Source organism: Erithacus rubecula (assembly GCF_903797595.1).
Source record: "Erithacus rubecula genome assembly, chromosome: 16".
Lineage (NCBI taxonomy): Eukaryota > Metazoa > Chordata > Aves > Passeriformes > Muscicapidae > Erithacus > Erithacus rubecula.
Genome location: NC_136668.1, coordinates 11,734,285 through 11,755,189, shown reverse-complemented (window position 1 = coordinate 11,755,189; position 20,905 = coordinate 11,734,285). Strand labels below are relative to the sequence as shown.

Genomic DNA, 20,905 nt, shown 5'->3' with positions numbered 1-20,905 from the left:
CAGAATACAAAGCTATATATTAAATACATGTATAGGTTAAGAGGAAGTGCAGCTGTACATGGTACCATAACAGTAAGATCCAAACTGTGTCTGCAGGGTATTTACAACTCTCGGATCCCTTTAGGAACATGCACCAAGAAAGACTGACAGGCTTTGGGAAGGTGAGACAATGTGGTTTTCAGGCAATGAATATGCACATCTGCAGAGCATTACTGGCTTTTCTGCAATCAGTTGTTTCCTTCTCCTGCTGTAATGTGCAGACAGGGAATAACTAAAACATACAGGGTATTTCCCAGCTGGGCAGTGAGGTTGACCAAAAGCTCCTCACCTGCTGGATGCAACACCAGTGCCCTCTCTGCACCACCAGTGTGAGTCATGGAATCATTTAGGTTGGAAAAGACCTCTAAGAGCATCCAGGTCCTTCAGGTCTCCTAAGGAACATCAATGGGCACACCCATATTCCCTTTCCTTATCAGTTCTGGTTTTCAGCACTTAGTAAATGCCTTTCTTTACTCGCTTCCTGCTGCCTTCTAGAAGGAGACGTACTGGGACAGTTCACAGTTGATCAAATTGAGGGTGAATGGACAATTTCTTCCAAAAAGCCTCTGGACAGAGAAGATACAGAGAAATATCTCCTCAAGGTTATGGCCTCTGATGGGAAATTTCAGGCTACCACCGAAGTGGAAATTTTTGTATTGGATATCAATGACAACAGCCCTGAGTGTGGCCAGGTAAGACATCTGTTCTGGGTCATCAGGGCCATAAAGGGAGATCCTGGGAGGGAAAGAACACAATAGAAAATATGAAAGAACAGGCAGAGCATGTTAAAGGGTTTGGCTTGTCATAATTCTTCTCACACGATCCTGTTGCTTTGATTATGCTTAACAATTTTAATTAAGCTGCATGTCAAGCAAGAATATTAAATCTAGCCTCCAAGCATGTTTGCCAGCAGCAAGTGAGAGCCTAAACATTATGAAGAGTAATTTTTGGAGATAAACAATGCCAGGAAGCCTCCTGGGAAGGGGCATGTAAATTACTGAGTTTTATATCCTGCTAAGCTGGGAGATTCCCATCAGGAGGTTTGTTGCTGTAGAGAGCTGATCGCTGGTGTGGACGTCACCCGTGGTGAGAACGACAGAGGTGGTTACTTCCCAAAAGAGATTCAAAGGCTTGTGTGAAATGAGCTCACTAGTCCCAGTCCACACCCCAGCAGCCAAGAATGGGAGGCACATCGTGTTCCCCTATAAACCACAGGGTTTATCCTTCTCTGTGAAGCTTCTGTGGATCTGTTCTCCCCCTCTATGGGATAGAGGTATTTTGGAGATGGCTCAGATGCCAATGATTCCTTCTATCCTTGCCAGATACTCTACACTGGGAGAGTCTCTGAAGATGCTGGGCCGGGTATTTTCATTTTGAAAATATCAGCGACCGACCCCGACGTGGGCAGCAATGCCCAGGTGACCTACAGCCTGCACGGCCCCGGCGCGGAGGAGTTCCGCCTGGGCCCCCACACAGGTGAGAGCAGGCAGCAGCATCCCTGCATCCCTCTTCCTCACCCACCCTGAGGAAGCTCCCAGCATGGCTCAACACTTACCTCCCTTGAGCAAACACAAGGAGCTGTTCATTCCAGCTGTCCTAAGCTAGGAAAGAATGGCCACAGCATAGAGGAGAGAGCGCTCCACATCATCCTGTTTGCTGTCGTTACAAATGTTGTTAAAATGAAGGGCAGACACTATTGCTAGCAGCCAGGTCTCAAGAAAGAAAGAGCAGCAGTATTTGTTTGAGCCAAAGACACAAGTTCTAAATCCCAAAATACCTTTCATTGGGTCTTGGGCAGTGTATTTACCCAAAAAGACTTGATAGTCATTCTAGAGATCACTTGGAGTTCATTGCATTGCAGAAAGCACAGTGCCATGAGGTTTATAAGTACAATTTATTTATGAGCAGCTTTATCCCATGATGGCATCCCTTGGATGAAGTTCAGCTGAACTTGCAGGACTGCCCATGCCAAGCCTTGCCAGGGCCCTGGCTGGCAATGATCCGAGGATAGCCCTGAGCAATGTGGCGTGGACACGTCACCACTATTAGCTCAATTATTGTCTCCCACGGTTCATCCAGGAAAACGGCTCAACCTCTCTGAGGTCTTGTAGGCTGTGACTGCTGGAGACACGACCACCTCCTGTTCTTCCCCACAGGGGAGCTGACCACATCTGCACCCCTGGACCGTGAGCAGAAGCCCACGTACCACCTGGTAGCCAAAGCCACGGACGGCGGGGGCCGCTCGTGCCAGGCCGACGTGACGCTGATCATCGAGGACACCAATGACAACGCGCCCAGGTTCTTCCCCAGTCACTGCGCCGTGGCCGTCTTCGATAACACCACAACAAAGACACCCATCGCTGTGGTTGCTGCCAGGGACCTTGATGAAGGTGAGTCAGAATGGGATTTATGTGTTAGTAGAGTTCATCTTTCATTCTGAATAGAAGCCTTTGAAACCTAGGGAAGTGCCGCGGCAATGGGCTGAGATGATTGAATCTTGGCGAAGATGTGCCTGGGTCTCATCGCTGACGTGTTCTTGACTACTGGGCTGGCATCAGCATTTTTAAGACCCTGTTGGGAGAGCAGTATGTGTGGAAACATGCTGACCTTCTTTGAGAATGTGTTCAGTAACTGTAGCTGTGATACACAGCACAAACTGTGACACAGAGATCCAAACTGGACAGAAACTTTTTGAAAGGTGGGGACTGAGAATTAGTGTAATAAAGGAAAAAAGGAATTTTAGATATGAGTAGAGTAGATTAGATAACATGAATGGGGGAGTCCTCCTGAAAGAACAGAGATTCTCAGAAATATAGGTGAGGCTCCTACAAAAGGAACCTTGAATAAACCTCTCCAGCAGAGGCTGAATTTAGAGAAGCAAGATCATATTTATCTTCCTTGGAAGCAGATATGAAGAGGAATTATGTTTGAAAACAAGGTAGTTAAAAATGGAGGATGTTAGTAAACACTGTCAGTGGTGGACAATAGTGAGGGTAGCTAGATGACTGAACCTGCAGATGGGTGGGGGAACACTCAATGTTCATATGATGTTCATACAGCCTCCATTTTCCCTGCGAATTGAAGGTCATTCATGTAGTCCTATAGCATTATAAATATACCCAGCAGCATCTCTACCCATGAATTATTGCAGGCTGTCCATTGCCCTTCCAGGTCTCAATGCTGAGGTGGTCTATTCCCTGTCTGATTCTGCCAATGGACACTTTTCAATTGAGGAAACCACAGGGGTGATCCGCCTGGAAAAGCCTCTGAAGGACTCGCAGCACTCTGCCTTTGAGCTGACAGTCTGTGCCACAGACAGGGGCACCCCCCAGCCCCTCTCTTCCCTTGGCACTGTCACTGTCTCTGTTGTGGATCTCAATGAATATCTGCCTGTTTTCCTGGCCCCTGAATATGTGGCCATGGTAAAAGAAGACGTGGCTGTGGGTACTGAGGTTCTCAACTTGTCAGCCCTGACGAGGGACAATGCAGAAAACACAGAGATCAAGTATGAAATCGTGAATGGCAATGACCACGGGAAATTTCAGCTCAACTCAAACACAGGTAAAATGATCTTGTTCTAGTCAGGTTCAGGTTGATACAATATCAAAGGCTGCCTTTTGTGCATCTTCTCTATTTCTTCTCCATTTGGCTCCCACTTCTGTTCACCTCTGTCTTTACACAGCACAAGGTTAGGGAATACAGTCTTCTTTTCTACTTCAAATTTTGCTGTCCAAGTCACTTAAGGAGTGATCCAAATCTTACTGAAATTAGTGGAAAGATTCCTCCTATGTGTCTGAGACCTGAGACAGGTCCATGTGAATGAGGGATACATGGAGAGCAGGATGAGGAAATTTTCCCACTTCAAAACGCAGGAGAAAATGGTTTCATTTAAGAAGTCTTTCCATCAAAATCCCATGAGGGACCTGCAGCCCAGGATAACAGGCTGCTTTATTAACTAGCACTCAATGAACATGGATAATAGCACCCTAAACCATGGGCAGGTGGTGAGCCATGATTACCAGGCAGATAAAGCCCTATTGTGTTTGCACAGCAATGTGATCAGAGCTGTTATCACAGGCCCAGTGTTAACTCCCTGAAATGAGCCCTTGGCTATATCAGCAATGGCCTTCTGCCCTCAGCTGTAACATCCTCATCAATGGCACCTCAGCCCCGCTGGTCACAAGGCTCTTCATAATTCTTCCACCTCAGGGTGGTCAAAGTTAGGTCAACTACACTGTTTCAGCTGGCAGTTTGGCAGTTGCCTTGGCATACCTGCAGTATTCTAAGAAATCTCATGTGCCAGTTTTTCAAAGTATTTTCTGTCCTTTCCTCCCCATCTGCCAATGTAGGTGCCTTATACATCAATGGGAGCCTGGACTTCGAGGCGAGTCACGAGTATTACCTGTCCATCGAGGGCACGAGGAAGGGCTCAGCCTCTCTCAGTGATGTGACCATGGTGGTGATCAACATAACTGACATCAATGACCATGCACCAGAGTTCATCCAAGATCCCTACTTCACTGACATTCGGGAGGATGCTGCCATTGGAGAAATCATCCTCACGGTATGATGAACCAGGCCAGCTCTCTTTACCTCTTTATTTGTATTTGTATTTGTATAGTGAATACTATGCAGTATTCACTCCTCTTGTGCACTTTACTTTTCCTTGGACACAGTAACCTCAGTGGGCTTGTGATGTTCAGCATCTAAGATTAAAGCATGACTTTAAAAAAGGGTGATTGGCAGAATTCCTGAGACTTCATAGGCATGGAGAACATTTTGCCTTGTAAGATACCTTTAAGTGAAAATTAAAGTTTGGCTCAGGAGCTTTGGGAACATCTCAAAAAAATTAAAATGCCTGAAAAAGGACAATGCCCATGTGACCTGGGGAAGGCAGAGGCTCCTCTGGACAGAATAGCAGAGCCCAAGGTGATGCCCAGCCTGTTACCCTCACAGGGGTGGTAGTCAGGAAAGGGACTAGGAGAAAGCTGAGGAAACTATGTTGTCTTGAAAAAACTATTGGATGACACTTATTTGAACCACCTTCCTTTCCCCCTCCTCATTTGAGGCAAGCTCAAAGCAATATCCTTAAAAGACAAAGTGGTTCCCATTTCTCCATGGCACGTCCTTTTTGGCCCAAGGGTCCTAGCAGGGTTATTTTCCTCTCCAAACAGGTATCTGCTGATGACTTGGATGGGTCAATGAACAATCAGATCACATATTCCATCGTGGAAGGAAACCCACTGGGACACTTTGCCATTCAACCCAAAAATGGGCAGATCAGCATTGCCAAGCATCTGGACAGGGAGGAGGTGAGTTCAGGAAAATGAGAATGGGAGGGCTGAAACAGATGTATCCCAAAAGACTGAGGGAGAAGAGCTTACTCAGCTACCTCCTGTTTTCTGAATTATTTGCTTCTAATATTGTAGGTAGAAGACAGGGCATTAATTTGTGTTCTAGACTCACAGATACTGAAGTAGGAAGGCTGGGCTTTAGGAAAGGCAGTATGGAACCATAGAATGGTTTGGATTAGAAGGGACTTTGAGGATCATCTCGTTCCAACCACTTCCATGGGCAGGGACACCTTCCACAGCTCTGAGTTTTGGTCTGCCCCACTGGTACTTCAGGCTGGCTGGGATAGAGCCCCAGTCAATATTGGGAATGTTGGTTGTGGAAACCAGCATAGTTGGGTTTAAACAGTTTAGTTTAAACAGTTGTGGGGAGGAGAAAGGTCACCTGGACAATCTCATTTATAAAACAGCAGCAGCCTGCCAGAGCTCAGAAGCTCTTGGGCAACACTCTGAGGCACATGGTGAAGTTCTTGAGATGTCCTGCACAGGACAGGAGCTGATCCTGATTGGTCCCTTCTAGCTCAGCTTACTGTGATTCTATGATTCTTTAACCACTATTGACAGATATTTGCCCCGCTTAGTTTCATCCATCTTTGCCAAGTTGTTTTTCTTCTCTGCAACTGCTGTGAGGCTGATTTAGTTTAGCAGTGAGCTTTGAGTGAGATTTGTAGATGGAGAGCCTTAGCCAAGGGCAAAACTGTTGAGGCTGTGGTGCATGAACTCAGGCATTTCAACAAGCTGCAGCAGAATAAAACTTCAATGTAGAAAAGCCACCATTCTGCCATTTCTCCAAGTAATCCTGCACTACAAATCCTCCAGATCTCCAGTTATTCGCTGACAGTTCGAGCCACAGACAACGGCCACCCTGCTCAATTCAGTGATGTCCCTGTGCATGTCCACGTGTCTGATGTCAATGACAACCCTCCTCGCTTCTTCCAGCTCAACTACAGTGTGGTGGTGCAGGTAAGGCAGGAGATAGTTTGTTCTCCCAATCCCTCTCACTGCACTAAGGAGCTCATTCCTAGGCTGCTGTTGGAGCAAAGTGGGGAGGCAGTGATGAATCACGTTGCTGCTGTGTGCTCTGTGTGTTCTAGGGCAGGGGTGGGATTTGTTTTCCTGTTCCTGATCCGGCAGCTCCTGGGGCACTGTAGGTTCCCCTGGGCCATTTCTCTTTGCTTACCTTCCTCCAATAGCATCTTTCCCCATTTCAGGAGAATGCTCCCGTGGGGACAAGTGTCCTGGAGCTGATTATGAGTGACAGAGACTCTCCAGAAAATGGACCACCATACTCGTTCCAGATCACCCAGGGCAATGATGGGAAAGCCTTTGAAGTCACACAAAATGGTCTGCTGGTGACATCATCTGTCCTGAACAGAAGAATGAAAGAACAGTACCTATTGCAAGTCCAGGTAGAGCCTGTCTTACTGTCCTGGTGTCAGAATTCCCCAACCAGCTTAAGTAGCAATAAAATGCGATTAGCATGGCCCAGCTGAATGAAAACATCTCTGGCTTTGAAGAAATCCAATCCAGGCACAAATTGTGCATCTTGGAGCCAGCTCCAAAGCTCATTTCTCCACACAGTCTGCCCACAAGAAGCAGGGGGCCAGCTTCTGTGTTGATAAAATCAGATAATACGATCATGAAAAATACTCTGTCAGCAGTTTCCTTAGAGAGATGCTTTCCCCATAATCATCCTAGTGAATTCCAATTTAAAGTGAGACCTGGATCTGGTCCTACAAGCTTTCTCTAATTATCCTTGTCATTTAAGAAGTGGTTTCAGTTCCTTTTCAAAAAGGATTTCTATTGTTGCAGAATGAATTCATTATTTTTCAATGTTATCAGTAGGGTAGTCCATTACAAACAAAAGGATAATAACATGTAAAGTACATACTTCTTCAGTAATGGCAGTTGTTGTAAAAGCTGGGTACTATTATATTACAAACCTCAACCTCTAACTGCTTAGCATTAGGGAGAAATTTATCCCATAATCTGATTATTCGCATTTTTGTGTTTGAGGTTCCTTGACTCAATGCTAGACAGGCATTGTCCGAGGTGGGACAGGGGCTTAATCAGCCTGGAAGGTGAGCGACTGTGTTGATGTGTGTAACTGCTTTACATCTCCATACACTCAGTTACACATGGAACCACAAAGATTGGCAACATCACAAAAAATTATTAACCCTTAGGAGTTCAGAGGTGCCTGAGCTGCTGCTGAATGCACAGGGAAAGTGAGCATGACCCCACTAGCAGAAGGCCTGAATTAGTCTCCACGCTGGAAGAAATGCTGCCCTTATCCTAGGGCCTTCTCCAGGCAGAGTCCAACACTGCTGCCACTTTTTCCCATTCCTTCTTCATTCCCACTCATTGCTCCCTGGAAGGCACTGTCCTTTGCAAGAGCTCAGCAGTCAGGTGAGGTGGCAGTAAGTCAGCACGTGACAATAACAAATCCTTGTTTTCCTCACCAGGTCTCTGACAGCGGCATCCCTCCCCTCTCCTCATCTGCATTTATAAATATCCAAGTGACTGAGCAGAGCCAATACGCCCCCTCAGCCCTTCCCCTGGAAATATTCATCACCACCAACGAGGAAGCCTTCCGAGGGGGCGTTCTGGGCAAGATCCACGCCACAGACCGCGACCCCCACGACACGCTGGTGTACACCTTGGTGGCACAAGTGCCCAAGGAGGGGCTCTTCTCTGTTGGGGCTGCAGATGGGAAGATCATTGCTGGGGACAAGCTGCCCCACGGCCACTACCTTCTGAACGTGACAGTCAGCGACGGGACGTTCACGGCCACCACCAGCGTCAGTGTCCACGTGTGGTGCTTCACACAGGAGGCCCTGGACAGGGCAGTGGTGCTGCACTTCCGACACCTCTCCCCCGAGGAGTTCGTGGGGGACCACTGGCGCAACCTGCAGAGATTCCTGGGGAACATCCTTGTCACCCGGCGCCAGAACATCCACATGGCCAGCCTGCAGCCTGCAGCCGCCTCTGACGGCGTGGATCTGCTGCTGGCTGTCGGAGAGCCACACGGCTCCTTGTACGAGCCGCGGGTGCTGGCCAGCAAGCTGACTGGGTCAGCTGGGGAGATGGACCAGCTCGTGGGGCTGCGGATGAAGAAAGCCATCCATGTGCCCTGTCACGGGTCAGACTGTGCCCACCGTGTCTGCAGGGAGACCATCCAGCTGGACCCAGGCATGATGTCCACCTACAGCACTGCCCGCCTCAGCGTGCTCACCCCACGGCACAGCCTGGAGCAGATCTGCTCCTGCAACGGTGAGCAATCCTTCCTGCCACTGTCTCACCCTGGGCATCTTGTCTTTTCTTTCAGTACTTTATAGAGCACCTGGATTTTCCATGGAATTAGGTTGCCCAGTGCCCACAATTCCAAAGACTCTTCAAATCTGAAAGTTTCATATGGTCTATTTTTTGAAATTAATCTCCTGTAATATTTAATAACAGCAACATCCATCTCTCTCATTGGGAAAAGTCACTCATATTTAGCAGGAAATGAAGGTCAGTGATCAGAATTTTTTTATCCATGGTCTCAGTGTTGATCCTGAACCTGGCAAAGCACAGAGTAACTGATAAATTTGAGGAAAGCTAAATAAAGTGTATTTGTTATTCTGGCTCTAGGATACTTCAAGAAATAATTGGAGGGAGCAGGGATCAGTAACACTAGGGCAAGAATGTAAGGGATACCACAGAATAATATAAAAACTTACTAAGGATGGAGAAATTCAAGGGTGCTGTAGACCACGTTGAGGGCACCTTAAAGGACAGAAATATCCAGGCTGATATTTCAGGGTTGCTTCACAGTTAAGTACATAGAATAAATACTGGGAGCTCCCAGTGAGACTGTGGGGAATGCAGTGCAGGGGTCCATGGGTTGCTGTGGATGGGACTGTTCCTGGACAGTTGTGGCATCAGGAAAAGAGGCAAAGCTTGATACAGTCCATAGCCTCAAAGTGCCACAAAGATGAGACCTTTCTCTCACTCTCCTTTCAGGAACAGCTGTGAGGTTTGGAGGCCACAGCTACATTTGGTACCAGCACTCCCAGGTGGGCTCCTGGCACATGCACTTTCGCCTCAAGACCCACCAGCACCACGCAGTCATGTTCCAGGCCAACGGGACTGACCACGCCACGCTGGAGGTGGGTATGGCACTGCAGGGGAGTGCTCTCCACAGGCACAAAACCCACTCTCCTCAGGGAAGGGAATCACAGGATTTATATACAAAAATATGTACCCCTAGTTATTCATGTAGATGAAATATAAGACTTGGGAAGACCAAATGAGAGCCAAGCACAGTTTGGCAATTGCTGCAACCACAACTGGGACTTGTCCTCTATACATGTAAATGCACGTGTTGGTCTCTGGTGTGACTTCTGGTAAAGTTGTCAGACACCCACAGCAGGTCCACATCACCTTCTTTACTCCAGCTTATTCTTCATTCCTTTCTTGCATCTCACCATTCAGAACAAAGAATTTATCAGGTGGAGTTGTCCACAGACCAGTCTGGTTCTACTGGAGCAAAGGGCAAACTTTCTCCCATATCTCAAATTAAAGGTCCTTTACAATAACGGACAGAAAAGGCAGAACAGGAATCCTAAATTATATTTTTTACACACACACCCCTCTTTTCAACCACTTTCTTCAGATGGTTTCACTATTTTAGACACCTGCAGAGACAAGAACATTTCATTCTGATCACTCTCCTCCCTTCAGCTGAACACTGAACTTACCAAAGCATTCAAAAATCATTTCCCTCTTCCACTTTGGCAACAGAAGGAAAGCAACAGATGACTGAAGAATAGCAGTTTTGTATATTCCTCATCAACTGAATTTGGAGTAACTGGAGACTAAGATCACAGGACATGCTTACCAGCTTGCATAGGTTTGTTCTTGAGACAATCACACCAAGAGTTACACACTATAACCTACCTGGAAGTGTTCATTGTGTCCTTGGATTCCCCCATTTCTTCTCATGGTTTCACAACCCCATCTTCCTGTTGTTCTGTCTTTCCACTGTTACAAAAGACCCACACAGACTGGGAGCTGCACAACAGCCAACCCCCACACACCTGCCTTTGGCACATATTTCATGCTCCTGCTGCCACAGCCATCACTTCTGAAGAGCAGGAGCAGAGAAATACCACCCATATGTCCTGCATCCATCTCTGAGAGTGACTTTAAGCTGAACTGTAAAGGGCCAGTGAGAAAAACTTCTCAGGAAGGATCTCAAGCTTTCTGCCTCTCCTCTGGCAAGGAAAGTCACCAAAGAGTTCATCAGAAGGAGTCCAGCACTTTAGATGGTGCTCAGGAAGTACAAGATGGCAAGAAACTCCACTGATCCAAGCCAGCACAGAGAGTCAAGGGAGAAAAGGCTCATTGTTGGTGGAGTTCAGTGAGCCCATGATCTGCTGAGCTCAAGCTTGTCTCCACAAGCTTTTCAATAGGAAATATTCATAAAACCTCCTCCATAAAAGTGCCTGTGAATAATTTCTTTCCTGACTCACTCTATTAGTAATATCTTGGGCATAAAAAGGTTTCTAAACCACCTGGCCTGATAAAAATGAAGGAATCCCCCAAGATTTTCAACTTTGTAGACTGAAGTACTCCAGATATGAGTCGAAGCCTTGAAAGGACCATAAGTGATGGTTTGTAGATTTGATTAAGAGGATGAGCTCTCCCAAGAGCATATCACTTTTCCAGTCTCTAAACTCTCCTGATGCTCAGAAATGGGTTGCATCAAGAGGATGGCAGACTAGGAAAACTGGCAAAGGCTTGGCAGTGTGTCAGCTCTTGCTCCAGGGAATCGAGTTCTCAGCTGTCTCCCAGCCCCAGAAATTGATAAGCCAAATCTACAGACCCATCTGAAGTGAAATCATGTTCCAGCAGATGAAGTGAAGTGACAAAATTCTCTGGTGTGCTTGCCAGTTGTGCAAAGGGATTTACACACGTGTTGCCCTGAGGCCCTCCCATGGCATGTGCCAGCTGCTTCTTGTTCTTCCTTCCTTCAGCAGCTGCTCTCTTCTCCCACTGGTACTTATTTATACCATGGGCTTCTCTAGCAGTTAACTGTTGTCCTGCTCTGCTCCAGAGTAGCCCCTTTGTAATGTGTGTGTGTTCCTCTCAAGTCAGTGTAGCCCATAATCATTCCTGCCCTTCTAACCCCTTCCAAGAATCAACCCTCCTCACTGTCTCTTAATGTCCCCCATGGACATTGCTCCTGCCTGGGATGAATTGCTTGATGTTACATAGCAGGTTCAGCAGGTTTCCCACCGACACTTCATTCCATCTCTTTTCCCCTTTTCCATAGGATCTTGGCTTCTCTGAGAGAGAGGTTATATCAGCAAAGCACTGGGGAGATAAAGGCAAAAAAGAGATTTAACCTAACTTCACCCTAAAGCAACACAGATAACTTTCACTTTCTCTGTCCTGTATGACTTTTAAAAATGAATCTTGTGCCAGAAATAGGAATTTCTGATGTTTGAATGCAGAAGATATCAGTGTGCTTCACTTTTAGCAGCTCAATACCACGTCTCTAGTCTGGTGGAGATCAAGGATTGGATTGCAGCACTTACCAGTAACTTTGGCCTGGTTTTCCAGCATGGGTACAACAGTAATTCTTTTCTCTGCCTCCCAAGCCCTCCTTTTTCCTCCAGAGAGAGCTGCCAGTGCTTCTCCTCATTAAGATTCTTTCAGCACCCTCACCCCTGCCAAAGGAGCAACTGCTCCAGCACCTTCCCCACCACTAATGAGACAGTGAGAACAGGACAAAAGCCATGTGGCCCAGAACAAGAGTCATCTGTGACTGGTGATGCACTTGTGCATAGTCTGAATGCCAGGGCACTGCTGAGGCTCAGGGAGGTGGGTGAAAAGGCAAGCAGTAGCTGTATGATCCCATGGCTCTGCTCTCTGTTATGAGCTTCCCTCCCTCCATGCTGGTCAAAGGCTGCTGGGAAGGACCACGGGTGAAATTGTGCCAGAGAGATGAGGTGTTCTGCAAAATAAAGGGGTTGCAGGCACTTAATCGATCCAGGCATAGGTTAAAAAAGGTAAAAGGGGCTGCATTTGGTACATCTTGGAATCAGAAAGTTGGAACAAGCAGCAGGGGAAATGTGGAAACCCTTCATAAACAGCAGCCTGTGTCACATCTCCCTGTGGCCCGTGTGTTTTGCAGGTGGTTAATGGAGTGCCCCAGCTCGCCTACAGCTGCCGGGGGAGCCCCTCCGGGAACCTCTCCTCCTCGCGGTTCGTCAGCGACGGCGAGTGGCACTCGGTGTTCCTGGAGGTGAAGAACACTTCTGTCCGCCTGCTCGTCGATGGCCTGGGGAACGCCTCTGTCCAGCTGCCAGCGAGCTGTGCTGTCCCCCAGGGCAGACGGGACCTGGTTTTCGGGGGCCTCCGGCAGCCGCTGCAGCCCCAGAGAGTCACGCGGGGGTTCAGGGGCTGCCTGGACGTGGTTGCAATCAACGGCAGGGAAGTGGTTCTGCTTCCTGGAAAAGGGCAGTCGAAGGAGGTCTTGGAGGAGGTGGGGGTAAGGCAGTGTTGCTCCCCCACCGGCGCCTGCAGCAGCAGCCCTTGCCTCAACAACGGGATGTGCTCCGAAACTCATGGAGGAGGTATGTGAACAACCCACGCAGAGCTGTAAGCAGTGAGGGGGAAACGTGCAACAGCTTTATTCATCCCTGTGGAGGGACTATTCCAGAGGGGAAGCAGAGATCCTCTGTCCCAGGGGACCTCAAGTGACTCAGTGCAGCAGCAGCTGCAGGGTGTGAGATCATCATCCTGGCTCTCACCTGGACCATGGGCCCAGAGGGCAGGAAGGTGTTTCTAAGGAGTGTGCATGACACAGGAGAGCAGAGTGTTGCCAAAAACTCAAACGCATATAGAAATTCCACCCACCCCTCTGCATCCTTTTTGCTTAAGGAGCTGTTAACAAGGCTGGAACCAGGCAAGATGGGATCATGCAGTGATGGTATCTGGGCAGAAACAAGCCAAGATCTTGGTCTCTTCCCACTGCAGTGAGCAACTCCCCAGGGCTATGCAAAGGGATATGGGAAAACCGTAAGCCCAAATCCAAGAGTCCCAGGCTAACATGGGGTGCACACACCCAAAAGAGGTTTGATACAGGCTCTGCCCTAGGCAGTGTCCCTGCTGCCCTGTTCCTGCCATCAGAGGGGCTCCTTGCAGTGAGCTGTATCCCCTCCCCACAGAGGAGCTGTGAGGAGGGGAGCTGCTCCCAGGGATGTCCATCCATGTGTCCCTGCCCTACAACTCACTGTAGCTGCCAGCACAGCAGGGCTGCACCCCATAACACCCCATCTTTGAGATGGGTACTGCCTGTGCCTTGGCCCCTCCGAGGGCCAGTGGGATGCTTCCCACACTGCTGTGTGGGGCAGGAGCTGCTCCTGCAGCTCTGTGCTCTTTGGGGCCCTTGCCAAAGCACACCCTGCCCAGCGAGCAAGTGAGGACAGAGGCACCACCTTCTCCTGCCCTGCCTGCTGCCTCTGGGAACAAGATTCCCAGCCCTGTCGACTCAGCAGCTGCCTGGTTCAGGTGAACTTGTTTGACACCAGGTGTAAAGGTACAGAACAGTTAGTCTGGCACTCACAGCTCAGCCTTCAGACCCTCTGCACAGAAAACCTCTCTGGCTGGGCTGGAAGGGGCTCAAAGCCCACGAGGGGAAAATACATCTCTGCTCTAAGTCAAGGCATCATTGCAGAGAGAATACAGTGGGAGGGGGAGGTAAAAAATCACTCCCTCAGTAATAACCTAATGATCATCCAGCACTCTTCCCACAGTTCCCCTTCCAGGATGAACGATTTTTCCTGCAAATGGCCTAATTGACCAAGAAAGAGCCTGTGGGATGTGGCCCCAGGCAGGACACTGCTGCAGGGAAGGGATTGCCCAAGGGATGTTTATTTTGTGAGGTTATCCTGGCTGCTTGGCTTCCCTGAGTGCCATGGGCTGGCTGCTGGGGACCCCAGGCAGGCAGCATGAGTTGGTGCAAAGCTGTGTGCAGGGATCTGAGGCGTGGGATTGCAGCACAGGCAGGGACTCGCCTGTGGGAGCGAGCCCAGAGAGCCACATGGCTGTGTGAGAACACATCTGTGGGGAGAGGAGCCAGGCCAGCCCAGCACCACCCCAACCACAGCGCTCAGGACCACAAACAGCAGCGAGCCCCACATCCAGGACATGTGTTTGGGCACACACAGCCCCGTGGGCAGTGTCCAGCACCTGCTGCACCAGTGTCAGCACGTCCTTCTGGTACAGCCACTGACACACATGTGCAAACAGGCCCAGGTTGTTTGCCCCATGCTCTATAGCAGGGTTGTTCAGCTTGTGGATGAGTAGCAAAGACTTTTCAAGTATGCTGCAAGGTGTAAACTGAATTTCCTGCACAGCAGCACCAGGCAGGTGACGAGCAGGAGCTCAGCACAGCCAGGGACATTCCCATGCTTAGGGCTATGCTAAAGAGCAGCCAAAATCACAAACAGCAGGAGCCCCCTCCAAGTCCCTGGCTGTGCTGGGTTTCTCTCTGTCTGTGAGCAGACTCTCCTGCAAGCAGGAGAAACTCGGCGTGTTGAGACAGGCACTTCATACCACAAGAACTCGTAGCACCAAAGACTCCTGGGAACAACAAATTACAGGGGATTGCACTGAACAGAGTCAGAAACTGTGAATCAGCCAGCCAAGTTCCCCTTCCTTTATCCTAGATTTGTCCCTCTGCTTCTCTATGCAATAAAGCTGTGTTCTGACTGATCTCTGATATGTGTCAGGAGAGGACAGGCTTGGCTTGTTGCTCAAACACCTCTCTAGTGCCACTGTTGCCCCAGAGTGGCCACCCAGTCTCCAGCAACCACACCAGGTCCTGTAATGAACCCACCAGGCCTCCAGGGATGGCCTGGGTGTCCTACAGCATCAGCTGCAGTAGCAGATATCTGTGCTTGGGTGGCTGTGTGAGCCCTCTGGGGGGGCCAGCAGCACCAGGCACTGCTCCTCCCTGTTCCTGCCCATTTTTCCACATGGATATGTTCACTCTCACCCTCTCCAGGTTACACATGCATCTGCCCCGGGCTGTTCTCTGGTGAGCACTGTGAGCTTGGGGACAGTCCCTGCGAGTCCAAGCCCTGCCTGCATGGGGGAACCTGCACCCTCTCAGCCACTGGCTACTCCTGCCACTGCCCTGACTGGTACCTGGGAGAAAGGTAAGGCCTGGGGGGGCTTTGGGACAGGTGGCATCCCGTGCTGGGCTGAAAATATGAGCACTGCACTTTCCTGGAGCTCACCAGATCCACACACTTTGGATTAATTGCAAACTGTGGGCACCTGAGCATTGCAGCTGGGAGGTGTTTGAGGGTGGAGCTGAGCAGAGCAGGACATAAATAATGTGGCCATTGCCCCTCTGTGCTGATCTCCTCTGAGCAGGAGGGAAAACAGAAACATCTTCTCTGTCCTGGTGCCTGCAGGTGCTGTGGGGCAGTGCAGAGCCCCTCCTTGCTGGGGGAGAGTCTGTCCCCACACACTACTGCTCCCTGTGACAGGAGCTGAGTTCAGCACTAATGGGAACACCTTGGCTGTGGAGGAGGTCCTGGCAGCAGGGTACAGGCAGACACTGCCCTGGGTAGCAGGAGGGTGCCCTGAGGGAGTTCCTGGGGGAACCTGCCTGGCAGAGTTTGAGGTGCCCCCTGCTTCAGTAGCCTGAACACCCATCCTGCAGGTGATAAAGGAACTGCTTCTATCCAGGACCAGCTCTACGGGGTTCATGCAAAAGAAATCTCTGTCCCAGCTCACAGCTGTGATTCATCCAATTCAAATCCCAGCTCAAGACAGTGGACATTACCACCCCAGCCCAGCAGCCCCTCCAAAACCCCCTCCTTGCCTCCAGTCCAGCCTGGTCAGAGATTCCCAGTGCAGGCTCAAACATCATCACACCCAGTTCATCCTTCTGCCTTGCCCTTTTAGCCAGGATGGACACTGGTCCTGTGGCTCAAGGCAAAGGCAGAAACTGTCAGTCAGCTCTTGGAATAAAAGCCTGTAGCTGAGCATTAGGTGGCAGTGTAATACCTGACATCAGCCAGAGCCTGTGGGTGCACATTGCACACACCAGTTCACACATCCTAAATCACTGACTACAAGAGCAGTGCAAACCTCTCAGAGTTTGTTCCATAATGAGAACAGAAAAAGGGGAGGAAAGCCATTAAAGCCCTGCATATTCCCCCCAGCGTGGGGAGGTCATTGCTGTTGGGAGGAAAGGTCCCCTGTACTGTTAGCAAACATTTATGTTTGTGTAGGGTCGAGCAGAACAGAATCAGAAATTATATCTCAGTTCTGCAGATGCTCCTTAAAATGCCAAAAAGCCTCTCCAGCAAAGGTGTCCATTCACCACCTCACAGGGTTGTCTTTTACCAAATGTTTTCTGCAACCTGCAGACATCCACAGACCATCCAGAGGCTCCACAGAGCTTGGAGGACATGGGAGACTTCATAAGAGGTTAGCAGACCTCACACTGACCCTGGCCTTCCTAATTTAATAGGATGGGAGCATCTCTCTATGCAGTGGTAGCCCTAGAATTCCAAACACTGCTCTGAGGCAGAAAGCCCCCCATTTTAATTTGGGCATACAACTGAAAAATAGGACCACCCTGTAAAACATGATCTCTTGAAAAGCATCATTTTCTACTGAAGGATCCTCTGCCAGAATAAGCAGGCAGCAAGAATGCAGCGAGGGAGGGAGAGCAGACCAGGACAGAGCATCCCTGGCTGGTGCAAGCCAGAGCCTGGACAGGATGGAGCAGTTCCCATCCTGCCAGGGCCCATCTCCATCCCTTTCTCCCCACAGGTGCGAGACGCTGGCAGAGGAGTGCCAGGACAACCCGTGCCACAACGCGGGGCGCTGCGTGAGCAGCCAGGGCTCGGTGCGCTGCATCTGCCCGTCGGATTTCCAGGGTGCCTACTGCACGCAGCCCATCGTCACGCCCGCCATCGTGCCCGCGCGCTGGCCGCTGGGCCCCGAGGAGCTGGCGGAGATCGCGGCCGGCGTGCTGGGGGCGGCCGTGCTGGCCGCGGCCTTCGTGCTGCTGCGGAGGCGCTGCCGCCGCCGCCAGGCCAAGGCGCACAAGCCGGTGGCCCGCGAGGATCCCGACCTGCTGTCCAAGAGCGAGTTCTCCAAGAGCGTGGGCGTGGGCACCCAGCCCGCGCCCCCCATCGAGCTCAGCGTGCTGGGCGACGCGGCGCACAACAACCTGGGCCGCGCCACGCCGGAGCAGCGCAAGGCCGCCGGCACCCCCGAGTTTGTCACCTTCAACTCGGCCAACGCCCCCAAGCACCGCGGCACCATCGTCTGCAGCGTGGCCCCCAACCTGCCCCCCGCTGCGCCCCCCTCCAACTCCGACAACGAGTCCTTCATCAAGTGCACCTGGGCCAGGGAGGAGATGGGTCGGTAGCCACAGCTTTTTTTGTGCTCTTACACATCCCTCTTTTCCTCGGGAAGTGGATCTGAGCTTTGCAAACATGAGGGACAAATGGTATTGGCTAAAGCAAAGCAAAGCAAATACTGCCCCAGCCCTGCTTTGTGCCTTCATTGGCTCTTTCCTCCTGCTTCACCAATACATCCCAGTTTTCTGCTTTAACCCACTTGGTCTTGTACACAATCATCAGGGAAACCATTAGTGTTTGTGTCGAAAAACCCTGTAAAAGAGAAAAATTTTTTAAAGTTAAGATCCTGAAAGTTAGTAGAAGTTTTAGTGAAGACGTTTCCACCAGAGCTCCTGGGCAGAGGGATCACATTCTCAGAGAAACACTTTGAATGGCTCTGGACAGCAAGGTGACCCCATGCAGGAGTTTCTCACAAGAGTAATTGCAGGGAAAGGGAGAGATCCAGGGGATCTCTGGGCCAATCCCTTCATAATATGAGTTTCTTGCATCCAAACATAATAAGTGAGTCTTTTGAGTGCTAGAGTAGTGGACATCTGTAGGCTGGTGGAGACACTGCTTCAGCACAGCCAGGGATGATCTCAGATCCCCACAATTCCCAAATCAGCAGCTACACCTCCCCTATCCCTACGTCTCCTCTCCTCCCCAGTCTGCCACATCTCCTGCAGGCTCAGAGCTTACAGAAGGAATTGGCAGGAGGGCAGGAAAGACATGACAGTCACTAGAGCTGCAGCTAACATGACTTTCTTTTGTTCCAGTCTACCCAGCAGAAACCACCTATTGGCCCCCCCGGTACCTGTCATCCGATGTCCAGGAATATTCCCACTACGAGGTCATTCAGGGCCCCCCTGCCTCCTCCTCTCACCCTCCGCTGCCACCGCCGCCCCCTCCCCCAGCAGACACCGAGCCCGTCGCTCTCTACGGGGGCTTCCCCTTCCCGCTGGACCAGAGCAACAAGCGAGCCCCCATCCCACCCCGCTACAGCAACCAGAACCTGGAGGACTTCCTGCCGCTGGGCCCCGTGGACATGGGCTCCTCCCAGTGCCAGAACGAGTACACGGCCATCAGCTACTACCCAGCGCAGCTGGTGCAGGGCGAGGGCGTCCCGTTCCAGCCCGAGCCGGGCTACAAGAGGGTCAGCATGAGGCTGAGCGTGGCCCAGCCCTCCTATGCCGACTGTGAGCTGGGCCACCAGCCCAGCATCCGAGCCCAGCCCCTGCCACCACCCAACTACGAGGGCTCCGACATGGTGGAGAGCGACTACGGGAGCTGTGAGGAGGTGATGTTCTAATGTGTGTGTGGGATGAGGAGAGAAGCACATCTCCACCAGAACAGAGTGCAGGGGGCTGGCACACGCTGCTGAAGGGAGGCTTGTGTGTGTCCCCCTCAGCTTGCAGAGTCCTCCCCTGCGTGGCTGGGTTGTAATTTTGGCTGGATCCTTCCCCTCGCTGCCCTCCACGGTGCTGCTGTTAAAAATGGAGGGGAAGTGCTCCAGCTACAGCTGGGACATGGAGGATGCTCCTGGGATGCCAATGACTAACCTGCCTCCTCACCAGGGAGACTGCCTCCTCACCATGTAGGACTACAGCATGCTGCCTCCTCACACCCCAGGCTTCCTGGCCACAGGGAGGATGAGGAGGAGGAGGAGGGCAAGCGCTGCAGGTGTGGCAGCAGTCATGGTGGAGAAAGGTGTGAAAGGACTGGCAGTGCACAGCCTGGCAGTGCCCCAGGTGGGGTACAGAGGCTCCCTGCTCCCAGCTCTGGCTCCAAGGGCTTGCATCAAGCCAACAGTTTGTTCATGGAATGGATCAGCTGGTGGAAACCCTCTTCATGTCTGCTCCCTGACACTGGCAGAGAGAAGAGGGAATGCAGCTGGTCCCACCAGCACATTCCACACTGGCTAACAGAAGTCCAAGTGAAAAGAAAAAAAAAAAAAAAAAAAAGAAGAAAAAAAAAAGTCCATTTCTGTAGAAAAACCAAGCAACAAGGTTTGTTACAGCAGGAACCGCCCACAGACTCAAATGAGGATGCCCAGCTGGGCTGTGTGTAGGTGAGTAAGGGGGACCCTGCCCCAAGGGTTGTGTGCACAGCCTTGTCCCCGTGGCTGTCACAGTCCCACACTGAGTGCAGCTGTGCACGGTGCTGCCAGCAGCAGGGACTCCGTGCTGTACCCCAGAAACTCTGCCCAGCACTGCCAGAATCTCTGACCAGAGAGGGGCACCGAGGCTACTGAGCATGGGTTTGCCTGTTTGTCCTTGTGCTTGGAAATGTATCATTTCTTCGTGAGAGGTTTTCTTTGGTTGGTTGTTTGATGTAACTTTTTTGTTGTTGTTGAATTTTTGGAAAGTATTAAAAGAGTTTGGATTTTTTTACTATTACGATTTTATTTAGTATCTCGGGGATTCTCTTGTAAATAAATAGGATATCCTTGCCTAGCTCCAGCCAAGGGAATAACAGCTTTGTTTGGGCACCAGAAGCTTTCAGAGAAGTACTAAGACAGCAAGTTAAACACTTTTTTGAGGCTCCTGTAAGTGTCAGAGGGGTGGGGCAGACAGACCCACAGAACACTGTCTTGCTTTGGGAAACCATGAGCCTCCTGTGTCTCTTAGCTCAGGAGTAAAGGGATGGAAAGGACCCAAATTGGAGCCTTTGATTTGCATCCCCAAGAAACACCACCTGTTTTCCCTTTAGAAGTTCTCATCCACAAAACTTTTTCACCAGTTCTCCTCAGCAGAAAGCAGCCCCTGCCTAGATTAGATCTATCTTATCTAGTTGGTTTTATTCTGCTCAGTAAATCCCTTCAAGCATCATCCTAAAATAGTGCATTTCTGTACTTTGAGGGCATTTAATTTTGTGGTGTCTCAGCAGCAGGCACCACTTTTGCCCATTAGGAAAACACAAATTGTTCTTCCCCAGCAGCAGAAGCAGCACAAATAAGTGCTATTTTCCTTCAGATTTTTTAACTCCTCAGGGTTGCTTTGGCCAGTGGTCACAACACAGGGAAGGACAAAGACAACTTGAGATGAAGCTCCTTCCTAGGTGAAGTGACATCTGGGAACAGCCATTTCATGGGAT

General features: G+C 50.3%; 1 protein-coding gene across 1 annotated transcript in view; it reads left to right on the top strand.

The window, feature by feature from the left end:
• Positions 1-20,205, top strand: part of FAT2 (FAT atypical cadherin 2) — a 55,020-nt gene extending 34,815 nt beyond the window's left edge. The window contains exons 11-24 of the mRNA XM_079319833.1: positions 535-731; positions 1,362-1,515; positions 2,196-2,429; positions 3,211-3,600; positions 4,389-4,603; positions 5,214-5,351; positions 6,210-6,353; positions 6,602-6,799; positions 7,856-8,663; positions 9,396-9,541; positions 12,574-13,015; positions 15,451-15,604; positions 17,238-17,833; positions 18,589-20,205. Of these exons, the coding sequence (XP_079175959.1) occupies positions 535-731; positions 1,362-1,515; positions 2,196-2,429; positions 3,211-3,600; positions 4,389-4,603; positions 5,214-5,351; positions 6,210-6,353; positions 6,602-6,799; positions 7,856-8,663; positions 9,396-9,541; positions 12,574-13,015; positions 15,451-15,604; positions 17,238-17,833; positions 18,589-19,121 (4,349 nt within the window). The 3' untranslated portion in view covers positions 19,122-20,205. The remainder of the gene's footprint in view (positions 1-534; positions 732-1,361; positions 1,516-2,195; positions 2,430-3,210; positions 3,601-4,388; positions 4,604-5,213; positions 5,352-6,209; positions 6,354-6,601; positions 6,800-7,855; positions 8,664-9,395; positions 9,542-12,573; positions 13,016-15,450; positions 15,605-17,237; positions 17,834-18,588) is intronic.
• Positions 20,206-20,905: the final 700 nt, after the last annotated feature.